The sequence below is a fragment of the Mesitornis unicolor genome, unplaced genomic scaffold (assembly GCF_000695765.1).
Source record: "Mesitornis unicolor isolate BGI_N332 unplaced genomic scaffold, ASM69576v1 scaffold36621, whole genome shotgun sequence".
Lineage (NCBI taxonomy): Eukaryota > Metazoa > Chordata > Aves > Mesitornithiformes > Mesitornithidae > Mesitornis > Mesitornis unicolor.
In genome coordinates this window covers 15,838-28,479 of record NW_010163742.1, presented here as the reverse complement: position 1 = coordinate 28,479, position 12,642 = coordinate 15,838, and the positions used below count along the sequence as shown (strand labels likewise).

Sequence of the window (12,642 nt, the reverse complement as noted above, 5' to 3'; positions counted from 1 at the left end):
CTATTCTTGTGTTTTAGAATAGAATATCTCCAGGGATGAGGCCTCCACTACCGCTACTGCTCTCAGCACCTCTGCAGAGCTTTTTGGATATTCCTTTGTGTTCTCATATATCATTTTAGCTGTTCCCTTCTCAGAAAGGTACCTATGATAGTTCTTGCATCATTTCAGGGAAGAGGGACTCTGAGATGCTATGAGAGGATTGCCATAGAAGGTTGTCAGTTTTCTGCTCTTGGCACTAGGGAAGCTGTGCAGGTTACGTGGCTGAGGCATATGAGCTTTTATGCTATGAGAGATAAGCAAAGTGCTCAACATATGTAGAAAATCTGCTAGTCCATTAGCATTTATATAAATTTGAGTGGTATGAGCATGGACCTTATCAAGAGGAGTAAATGTTAGGTCCTGTTTGCTTTATGTTCCTATCTAACCAATATTATGCTTTTCATTTGTGTTGAAGTTTACCATTACTTTTATGGTGTATCTGTATGCTACTGAGCACTGTTGGACTTGACTTAGTCCTTCTATGATACCATATCTAGCCTGGGTTAATCTCTGGAATAATCTCTAGTAGTCTAGAGCCTGGTTTAGGCTGAGGTTCCTAAGAGGTGCGAAAGCTTTAGTTACGTTCAGTCACTGTCTAAATTGTAAATACTTTGCATTTGTTTCTAAATGTTGCTGTTCCTATATAATTGTGAGAGAATATTTTGAGACTGAATGGGATAACAGAACACAGGAGGTGTTCTAACAGCAGAAGTCAGTGCTTCAACATGTTCTTCCTCTTGCAGAAAAGAATAGTATAAGGACATCTGTGAAGGAATACGGTTTAAATGGTGCCCCCAGCTAATTCCAGTTCTGACCAGCAGATGGAGTCTGGCTGAAGCAAAAAGTTAAACACATTAAGAATGCAAAGACTTCTTTAAAGGCTTAGAATATTTTACTTTGAAGAACATTAAGCGCTTTAAGGAAATGGTGCAGTCTTAGTGTTGAAATACTAGAAATTCAGATTTCTTCTCAGCAGTTTTCTGTATGTACTTTGCTCTTATGAGTGGTGTAGAAAACATGTAGTTATTACTTTGAGTACAAGCTATCTCATTACTTAGAACTTCTCAAACCCTGCACGAATTATTTTGTACCACTTACTCCTTTTGTAAGGACTTGGAAAGGAGGGCATAATCGCATTATCTTTACTACACACTCCAAAAGGAATTGTGTTTTCATGGGACAGGAACAGATCTGTTCCTGTGAAATAATAATTTTAAATGAGAATAACTGCATGGGTTCACATTGCTTTATTTTGTAGTGCTGCTTTGAGTGTGTGAGCCACAGTGCCATTAGCCTGATGTGTTCTTCACTGGGCAACAAAGAGTCTGGTCTTTATTTTCCATGAGGAAATATGAGGAAGCAGAGTGGAATGTATGGGCAGGTTATGTGGGTGACAGTTTGGGTTTCCCCATGAACTTCATAAAACTAATAAATGTAATGGATAGAGGATGAAGCAGCAGAACTGACAGATCATAGAACAGTCCTGTGTGTTTTGGTAACTAAGAGAAACTAGGGAGAGACTTTTCAATCCTGCTTGAAATTCAGCATCACACGACAAATGCAAAGAAATAACGGCAAAAAACCGCAAATTCAGGAGGAGAAAATAGCCTTAATTGTATTTGTAGGATTACAGATGCCAAAATAATGGCAAAGAGCAGACAGAGCTTACAGACCCTGGCATTGGTTCTTTTCAGGGACTATTAACAGTGGTGAGAAATGCAATTGATGCCTTAAATGTTTCTTTCCTAGCAATGAAATAGAAATTACACCTTTCAATAAGTCCATGCTGTGTCTAGCTCTGAAATACAAAATCTGTTTAGAAAAGAACAGAAATAGCAAATGGTACATAGATGTTTGGAGGTATTTGAATGGCTTCTGTATGAGCAGAAGTAAATCAGTGTTCATAATCTGCAGACTTTTGACTTCAAGGTGTGAGCTGGAAGAGATAAAACACTTGACGCAGACTCAGGAACAGTGTAATGTGTAGCTGAAGTCCAGTATTGAGAAAATCTTCATCTTTTTCATTATGTGTCATAGTATTGCATGCTCTCTAATTGTCAGAAGTTTTACAGATGATACAGACTGCCTTTAACAGTGCATGTACTACTGCCACGCTTGGAGTAATTTTTTTACCTAATCCAAAAGTTTATTTGCTATTTAATAGGTATCACTGCTTACAAATTCACCTGTGAGGTGATTATGGTTCCTGTTCACATGTAGTTGTGATTTACTCAGATTTGTGTTGTTCAGCATCTAATTCTAATGATCTAAGGCCTCAACTTGGTGTTCATGTGAGAAAATGCTGAATACAACTGTACTGAGCCCTTCTCTTGAGGGGATTGCTATATACGCATAGCATATTTTTTCTTGTACGTGAACAGCACAATTGACGGATCATAACTAGATCAATTGAGGTTATTGGTTATCCCATATCTGTCAGAGGTATCTGACTGTAGTAATCTGATTGAGCAAAAAGTAACAGCAGCTCCAAAAAGCATTATATAAATGGGAGACTTGTGTCAGCTGCTCTGGTCTTTGTATGTAGCGTGACTTTGTATGCAGTAGGTAGGACTTTGTGTATTTTGGTGGCCATCCTCAATTGTGTTCATGGAAGCTGGGGGAAAAATGGTGCTACACTGAAAACCGTACGTTGTATTCAGCGTTTAACAGGGGCAAGGTACCCTTTAGTGATGCTACTTGGTGTTTTACTTATTTCCAGGAGAGGGAGCCAAAATGTAAATACTGAAGCAAGTGTGCTCTTTGGAAGTTGCATATGTGCCATTACCCAGTAGCTAAGTGTGCAAAGTATCATCCTGCTACCTTCCTAAAAGAAAAAAGGCATAAAAGTGTAAAATGAGTGACTAAATATGTGTAAGACAAAAGTAGCTGCTCTGTCTCTGTCCAGAAAGCATGGCAGGAAAGTTAAAAATGCACAGATAGTGTAAGGACTTACAATGATCTGAAACAGTTCTTTGTGTGCAGTCGGCCTTGCTTGCTTTTCCCTCTTTTCAGTCTATCAGGGAGTGTATTTGGGACTGTATTTGTTCTGCCATGTTGGAAATTTTTGTAATGTGAGCAGTTTCTGTAGGTCCTCTGTTGGGTTCCAGGTGATACTCGGGGTTTTCTTCTTAGACCTAGAAGAGGAAAGTGAGAGTGAGTGTGTGCTTATGAACTTGAAGGAAGGTTGACCTAATGCTTTCTCTTTTTCTTCCCATCTGCTCTTCCATCTGTAAACAGTGTGGGGACAATCAGTGTGAGTTTTTAGTGATTTGGGCTTTTTGCGAGCAATGACTTGCAGCAATTTAGAGCCATTTGAAAAAGTGGTAAAAAGTGGTTTCCTTACTCCGGAGCTGTCCTCTAATTAGAGAACAAAGTTGTGCTGCAAACAGGGGAGATGTTATAAATCCTCAGCCTCTTTTTACAGCTGACATTTGTTACTTAATAGAGATGTCTAAGGTAGAGGCACACTCTCTGCAGCTTCATGCCAAGAATATGGTAGCGTGCATCACTGGAATGTTTCTTTTCCTCAAACCCAGATTTTGCCTTGCAAACTCTGAAATGCTCTATGCAGCTTACTGGAAAAGCACGCTGATGCCTGTTGCTAAATGTAAAGGAAAAGACAAAGAGTGAAACTGTTTCACAAGCTCTTGGACTGTCTCAGAGCCTCTATTCAGAGGCAAATGTGCACAAATAGACAAACAGAGGAACAGATTGATTTTAACTGAAGTTTGTTCTTACTGCAGTCCAGTCCTTTAAAAGATAGTTTCTTGTTTTGGATATTTTAATTAAATTGCTTGCAGACATCTGAATGCTTCCCTGCTCTCACACACTTGTTTTCTCTGTGAGGCTTTCTTGCAAATTCGTATCTCCTGAATGTATTCTTGCGTGTTTTCTGTAAATTATCCAACTCCTGTCTCAAATATCAGTTTATACTTTTCTGAAATTTCTTCCATCTCTTAGGCAGGACTGGTTGGAGCAATTTCCTGGCTGGACCATAAAGAAACCCTCCCAATGATTGGTGTGATATTTACTTGGCTTAAAACAAGTTTGTTTTTTTTTTTTCTTCTTTACGAATGCAGGTGGGTGTGGGGCAGATGAAAACTTGTTAATACTCCGAGGACTATATTCTAAACAAGGGTGTAAGTCAGTGCCCATGCTTTATATAAATACATAAAGGAAAACTATGCATAAGGGTTTTTCTGTTTCTTGAAAGAAGATGGATTTAAGAACTATTGGAATAGCAATGGTTTACATTGAGCATGTGGTAAGAAAGAGCTTTAGGATACTTAAATGATCTGTGTTGTCACCTCCTTCTGTAAAATTAAAAATTTTAACAAGTGGTTGCTATGTAATATCAGTCAGGTGGAAACTTTGACCTTTTGGCACTCAATTCTTCATAGTACCTAGCTGGCAAATAAACTGAAAGGTGCACACTAAATTCCTTCTGTTGCAATGTATTCTGTACAGAATAAATTTGTTAATTATCTTTTATTTGTGATAACACTGCGGAGTTGTTTTCATCTCAGTGTATTTTGTTTAAAGTTACAGACCAAAGATCTTAGAATATAAGCAGTGTATAAAAGGCCTTTGGGTAACTAGGATACCAAAACTGTATGTGCATATGATCTTAGAGGTGAGTTTGAATAGGTCATACATTTTTAGAAGATAGTGCTACTTTGTCCTACCCTTAAATTTAAGTAAAAAAAAATACGAGGTGATTGCAAAATGGCAACTCTAAACACTTAAAATTTATAGCTCTGACAAAGCAGACAGTAATTCAGTAGATAACTAAGTAGATGACTGGAAACCTTGAATCCTTGTTTTCATATGTTTAATATAGCAAAATGTCAGAATTTAAAAGGGCATTTTTTGATGCATCTTGAAATTAATGGCTGAACTACTGCTTAAGCTTTGCCAGTTCTGATTTCCTTCATCCATTAGATCAGAGCTTGACACAAATTTGCCAGTGGTAAGTGAACTTTACTTTAGCATGGACTGTAAAATATAAAACACAGTAGAAATTAGAAAAAATAATCTTGTGACTTGTCAGTGTACACCAGAATCTTCTAGGGAGGAAGATAAAAATTCTTCCCCTTTAATGTTTCTCGGTTAAACTGGCAATGTCTGTCCCAGAGCATAAGTTCCAGTGAAATCCAGTTCATCAGTTTGGGCTTTTTAACAGTGAGCTTCTACCTAGAAAATTAACATTGGCTAGCTAGTGTTGTTTATTTGTAGCTAAGGGGAGAAATTCTGTCTTAAAACTAGATTAAACACTTTTATGCCAGTAATCTTAAAGCAAGGGGCTTTTGTGTTCTTATCCAACCAATGAAATAGCTTAGAATAGCTTCTGTGGCATCTTTTTTGATAGCTAGTGCTTGGATTAAGCTGGAAACAAATTTGTCTAAATTTCTGATAGGTTTTAAAAAATTGATTACTTTTATGACAGGAAAATTCTGTGAGTAGAACTACTCTGTATCCTTTGACTGCAGATGGGGTTTCTTCTAGACGCTGAATCCCTCATTCAGCCCTCTTCTCAGAGGGGTTGGTTTCTTTCAAGATAGTATTTCAAACAAGTAGTGCATGAATTACTCTCTCAAAAGTCAGTGTTTCTTTTCCTTTTTTGCTTTACTCACTTTGAGCCCAAAATATCATTAATGTAAAAATAACAACAGAAAGTGGATTATTTCTACATTTCATACATCTGGAATACTGTGTCCAGTTTTGGGCTTTCCAGTGCAAGAAAGGCACTAAGGTAGTGGAGCAAGTCCTAGTGGAGGACTACCAAGGGGTCAGGTGGCTGCATGGCTAGAGCTACAAGGAGAGGCTGAGGAGTTAAGCTTGTCCTTAAGTGGCATGCAAAGCATTTAATTTGCAATGAAATTTTCCCGTCTTTTATTCTGGAGTTGGTGTGAGGTACACAGGCATGTGTTTTATGAAATATAAATGTTCAATCAAAGCAGCTGGCAAAGTGTTGATGTGTTTCTCTTGCCTGAGTACTGAATTTGTTTTCAAAGGAAAGGAAAAAGCTAACAGTACTTGTGTGTTAGATAGGACACAAGTGTCCGTACTGATGTGTTACTTGTCTATCAGTATCTGCTTTAAAATGTTCATTAAAATACATTTATTGCCGTTAGTGCACATAGCTGGGACTTGGAGTTCTTTCTCCTTAGATCAAGTGAAGCTCTCAAATTGAGGAAATAGGCACTTTCACAAGCAGAATTTTTCAGCTTTATTTTTTTGAAAATGTGCTTGTATAATGGTATACAGCTAATGATTTCCCTAGTTCTGCTCCTGCCTGCCGCTTTGCCTAATGAGTAGCTTCAGTTAGAAGCGGACGGAGTAGATGGGGTAAGAGGTTCAATCATGCCATAAATACATTCTGTCTCACTTCTTCACCTGGCTGTACTTCTGGCCTGGCAGGTTTGAAATGGTTTGGACTTAAGAAATCTATATCTTATGTTGGGAATTAGTTTGTGACATTTTCTTTTCTTTAGGGGTGTTTGTCATGTAGTACTGGCTTAGGGATAGTTTTGGAGAGGAAAGTGTAAGAACTAGCAGATTAAAAAAGGAGAAGGGAGTTGCTGGAGCAGCAGAAGTTAAGATCCTCCTCCTTAAATTCTTTTTATGTGTGGAGAGTACTCTGATGAATAGCCAAAGGTTTCACAAGGGTTCTTTGAGGAAGACTGTATTCTGAGAAGAAAAAGCCATGCTTAGTAGCTCACATCAAGCATTATATTGCATTAGAGGTCATTCTTGGTGTGGATGAAATATCTTTCAGTATCTCAAGTACAGGCTGATGGTGGAAGGCCTGAAGTGTAAGGGTAAGAGGAGATAGCAAAGGAAGAAACAAACAGAAGAGAAACTGAAGAGAGATTGGATTGAGCAGTCTCAGTATTGAGCATTTACTCTTTCTTTTTTCTTTAAATATAGCATATTAGGGGTTGCACTAATAAGCAGAGTATAAAGTCTTGAAATTAAGGCTGCCTCAACTTAAATGTGCAACTGATACTACAGTTCCCTCAGGTTGAGAAGAGTTATATAAGAAGCAGAGGAGAGACAAGTTGTTTTAAATTAATGTTCACATTTCACTTGTAACTAATTAGTGCCTTTGTAAGTGGCTAATTAACTTAAGTGTTTGACTCATGAGATCCAAATCCATTGGAAAAAAAACAACCAAACCTGCCAGTTCTGGCACTCTTGGAACTACTTGTTTGTCGTATACGGAGACAGACAAATCTTTTAGCTTCCTTAAGCTGATTGCAGAACATTGGATTTATGAGTGTAGTAAATTGAACTTTGAGGTTGTAGTTTACAAAGCATTTTAGAAGAGTCTGGTGAAGGAAGCTTTAATGACTTTTTTAGTTTGACTGAAGACTAATTAATTATTGGCACAGTTTGAATGGTGCTTTTGCATTCTTTCAGGAGAAATTTCTGCATCTTTACAGATTGCAATATTAAACTCTGGATTAGAGACAGTAGGTTGAGCAACTAGAGTAATACAGTATTTTATTCTTATTTGGTTATTGTTGGTTCTGTGACTCTCACTATTTTAAAAACTGATACCCTGATGGTTAATTTGTAACTTGTAAACTTGCTAAAAACACTGGAAATCAAACAGTCACAGGGAGTGGGAGGTCAAATACATGTGGATGTTGAACTTGCAGACTTACTGTAAGTCTCCCCTGCCTTGGAGGGCATCCCGTGCCTCATGTCTTAAACTTTGTGTTATTCCCAGTTAGTACAAGTAAGTGGTGGAAAATAAGTATTCAAACTTGTCTAGGGAAATGGAAGCTTCCCTGGGGAGAAAAATAAGAAGCAATCATAGTTGAATATTCTGATTCTTAAAATGCAGCATGATTGCAAACACGGAAGCTTTGAAACTTAAACGAGCTCATTTCTTTTACTTTTATAAGGTATCTCAGTCTGTTGCTTACCAGTGACTGGTTTGAAGAGTGAATTAAATAAAGTTCCAATTTCAGATCAACGCGATGCTGTGCAAGGAGCTTGCTGTTAGGATCTCTAGGGTTGGCGTTTACAGTGGTGCCTTTGTTCTTGGGTCTGCAGGGATCCCCAGGTTACAGCGGCTTGAGGTAGAGCTAAGAACTTGCTTCTGCTGAGCTGTTCCCAAATAAGGAACTGCTGAAGTTTAGCAAGCACTGATTTCAGTTAATTAATAGCATCATATGAACTCTGTGCAATTTTCTTAAGTGAATTTGTCGTCTGGAGTGATGTTAGACAGTCGGTGCTTTGCAGAGGCTGTTTTGCAACTTTGTAACCCTGTAACCAAAGGCTAAGGTTAATTATGAAAAAACACTTCAGTATGGTTGTCTAAAGGGATTATATGTAGTTGTGAATAGGGCGTGACATACTTCACTTAATTTTGTTTCTCCTATGATAATTGCAACCACATCCATTTTTAATTGCCAGTTTTGTCAATGAATACTAGACAGTTTTCTCCATAGCAGTGTGTGCTCGTTGAACCAAATGAATACAGCTTCTGAATTTCTCCAGTGGGGAGATCAGCATAGTCTCAGGGTGTTTCTCTGTTTTGTGTACTACACATCAAATACAGAATTTTTTGGTGGATGACATCTAAACCTAGATGAAGTTGGATTTTGCAGTACTTCAAAAGTGTTATTTAATTATTAGAGCTGACTAGCGAGAAAGGGATGCTTGAAAGAGAATACCTAGTGCCTGGCAGTGTAGAGATCCTGGGACTGGTCGTTACTTTTGGGATTTCTTAATTTACAAAAAGAATCAAGTGAATATTAAGCAAAAGAAAGTAAGTGGTACTAAGCAAAAGGGTAGAAGTCTGATACAAGAGCTATGCAGCCACATAAGAGCTGAGTTGAGTTGGAGTCACATAACTTCATCTTGTAAGGTAGTTATAGGCTTCGTACGAGAAGCTGTGTTTCTGAAGACAAATGTCCTGGGTTTTCTTTTCTTGCTGCTACAGGATCCAACTACTTTGAAACTATTTGGCACAACTGCTTGCCATCTGGATTAGTTTGTTTTTTGTCTTATGTTTTTTAGGTTGAGATAAAAATGAAGAAGCCAGAGGCTGTAAGATGGGAGAAGCTGGAGGGCCAGGGAGAATCTCCAAAGTTAAAGCAATTTACACCAGGTTTGTTCTCTGAGCTATTAAATTATTTATATTAAGTTACTTGCAGTTATTAATATCTTTGTGTTGAATATTGTTAATAAAATCACAGCTTCATATTTACAATGAAAAAGCTTAATAGTCTTATTTTTACTGCCAAGAATTGCCAGGAAAAAAAAGTGTGCAGAGCATTACTAAATCGTAGGTATTAAATTTAGTCAGAACTTCCATTAATCTGATGGATTGTTAAGGGCATATACTTGTCATCAATTTCTCTGGGCTTATCTGTGTGGCTGTGTGTTTTGGTCACTGTTTTGCAGTACCTTGCATTGTTATGCCTCTGCTGTTGCTTAAGTAAATATTAATTCCATCTCTCTTGGAATGTAACACTGTTGCAGTTTTTCAAGACAGAATAACAATCTATCTTGGAGAGAATTTGAATTTCCTGATTTATTGATTTTTGGATATTTTTTGAAATTTAGCTCAATTTTTCCTATGACTCCAGGCTGCTGGCTTCTTTTTTACTTGCTGTCAGCCAATATCTCCTGCTTTGTTTTGACTTCAATTATTTGTGTTGCTGTTGTCCAGCATTTTTTTTTGTTGGATAGGTAAATTATGTAACACTGATTACTTAAAAGTTGGCTTTTGCAGCTGCTGAATGTAGTCTCTAGCATTTCTTGGTTTCCTTCATTTTTGTTACTGCAGTGCTTATATCAGTAAGGAGGAATCCATTTGCATTTTCAGTGTTATGTTCCGTTACAGTCTCTGATTCATCGGATACATCTGTGTCTATGTGTTCTCTGCTGCTCTGAAAGTTGTGAGAAAATGCTTAGTTAACTAACACTTCTGCTTTCAGATACCCAGCACTTATATCCATCATCCTCTCACTATACAAGGAACTGGGACAAACTGGTAGGTGAAATCAAAGAAGAGGAGAAGAATGAGAAGTTAGAAGGAGATGCTGCTTTAAATAAACTCTTCCAACAAATTTATTCAGATGGTACAGATGAAGTGAAACGTGCCATGAACAAATCATTTGTAAGTCTTCACTTTTTTTTTCTTCTTTTCCTCTGAAGAAATGTGTAACTTTTTCCACACTGACACAATTTACTAAACTTTGCATGAATCAGGAAGCCTGTAGCTGCCAGAACCTTGGAGCTATAATGAATGGAGATTCTGGCATATCAAGTCTTGCTGAAAGTTATGATGTTGTGCGACTAATGTGATTCTTTAAGTCTAAGATTGTGTTTTGTCGCTGGCTTCTTTGTTTCAATCAGTGTTACCAAAGGTAATAATACAGTTATTGGTTCATGTAGAGCTTGAAGACTTGCCATGGGTGAAAGGATCAGATTGCTCTTAATTGTTTCTATCTAGTTCCTTTTATTTGTAATCCTCATAGGCAAGAACATGACTGATCCTTCAAAAGCTTCTTGTTACTTCATTAACATCTCATTGTGTCCAGCAGTGATAAAAGTACTGTGGGGCTGAAGATTATGGAATGATGGCTTTGACAAATTTTATTCCATATGTACGCAGCACTCCTGTGTAACTTGCTACTATTACTTCAAATATGTTAATCTGTTGTAAGAAATGTGGCTTTTATTTTACTAGAATTCCTCTAGCAAACTAAACAAGCTTTCTCTCGTATTGCAGATGGAGTCTGGAGGCACAGTTCTGAGCACCAACTGGTCTGATGTTGGTAAAAGGAAGGTAGAAGTAAATCCTCCCGATGACATGGAATGGAAAAAATTCTAATCCGATTTTTAATCTTTTACCATCTATGTGTTGCCATAGTCATGTACTGACCACTGTGTATGGACATAACATTCTTGGATTCAAAGCACTGAATGTTCCCTTGGAAACAGGAATTGTCTTTGCATTTTGAGTGATTTAGAAATTCCTTCGTCTGCAGGTGTTAAAGATATACTCCAGAGTGGAACCCTATTTTCGTCATCTCTGTCTAATTTTTGGAAATTGAATCAGTCTAAATTTTCTACCGCCTTTATCAGCTCTGCTCTTTGGGGATAGGGTGATCTCTAATGGGCTGGTCAGGATTATTGCCTTACGCACGATATTTCTGTTCAATAACTTATTCGATCTTGGCAACTTTGGGTAAAAACACTTTTCAACAACAGTGTTAAAATTGTTTGCTCTCTAACTCTGCTGAATAAAACTGTAAATATAACTTTTTCTATACGGAAGCTGCTTCATTTCATTTTTAGTAATATTGGGTTTTGATGGGGAAATCACTTAAAGCATATAGGTAAGGATGTGAATACTGCTTAAAAACAAACAAACGAACAAAAAACAGACCAAAGCTCGCATTTATAGGAACAAAATATGCATTCAGTGGAGAGGATGAGATTGCTATTCTTGATGCAGACACAAAATTTCTACTGGTGGAGTCCTTTCACCCGGGCGATGGGTTGAACTGCAGTCAAATATGGTGAAAGGGAGAAAGTCAGTTGTGGCTGGAAATTTCTACAGAAAATGGGTCCTCTGTCTGCCTTCTGTATTCAGAAAGAAGGATCTATTGCAATTGCCTGAAATCAAAGGTAGTAAGCAGGTTTCTAAGTTCTATTATTTCAGAATATTGGAAACTTTGTATTTTAAGGAGCCTGTGTGTCCTTAGTTGTTTCCATCAGTTCAGCTTTTCCTTCATGATCAAATTTTATATAACAGTATTTACTAAAAAAGAACTGAGACATGTAAGAAATACTGTTTATGCTCGTACCCCTTGGATACAAGTCTGCAAGGGCCTCTATAGATGCTCAAAAGCCATCTGGACACTGTCCTGGGCCCCTGGCTCTAGGTGACCCTGCTTGAGCAGGGAGATTGGACAAGGTGACTTCCAGAGGTCTCCCTGGAAGTCCTCCAGGAAAACCCATGAATTGCAAATACGATAACCGTTAGATGCTTCTTTAAGTTGACTGCTTTTCCTTGCATTCCTAACTGTGGAGGCTTTTCCAGACTGTTTGTTGTTCTGCCTGTTTTCTTTGTATTTGATGTGTTATTTTACTACAGTGATAATTGGTTGAGGTTGGTGAAATATAAAGGCTATTAGAACAGGTGTTTTAATAGGACAAGTGAAGTCTGCAGCTGTTACAGTAATAAATGGATGTAAAAGGTGGTTGAAAATGAAGGAGGATGAAGACAGGATGTATTCTGTTCCTTCTGAGGACTAGGGTTCTAGGTACTGCAGTGATGCTGGGAAAGTGGTTTTTTTCCTAGTATTGCTACTATGCCTGTGCAGTAGATAGATATCAAGATCTTAAAATCTCACAAGTCTTAAAAAGAGATCTTGGTTTTGGATGCATGCTGTAGCTATGAACTTCAGATTGTCATACTTGGCAGCTGTAGTTTATGGCTACAGTCTTGACATAACTGCAGTTTCTTGATGTGCTCAGATCATGATACCATAGTGCAAGCTGGGCAGTGACTTTCTTTTTTAACCACTTTTAGCTTCTGAATTTATTTGTTTTCCGAAGCTCAGGTTTGATGAC

At 37.8% G+C, this 12,642-nt stretch overlaps 1 protein-coding gene across 1 annotated transcript in view; it reads left to right on the top strand.

Annotated features, from left to right (window-relative positions):
* The window catches only part of SUGT1 (SGT1, suppressor of G2 allele of SKP1 (S. cerevisiae)), a 25,622-nt gene extending 14,294 nt beyond the window's left edge, over positions 1 to 11,328 (top strand). Inside the window, exons 10-12 of the mRNA XM_010194083.1 lie at positions 9,073 to 9,163; positions 9,996 to 10,177; positions 10,793 to 11,328. Coding sequence (XP_010192385.1) covers positions 9,073 to 9,163; positions 9,996 to 10,177; positions 10,793 to 10,894 — 375 coding nt within the window. The 3' untranslated portion in view covers positions 10,895 to 11,328. The remainder of the gene's footprint in view (positions 1 to 9,072; positions 9,164 to 9,995; positions 10,178 to 10,792) is intronic.
* Positions 11,329 to 12,642: the final 1,314 nt, after the last annotated feature.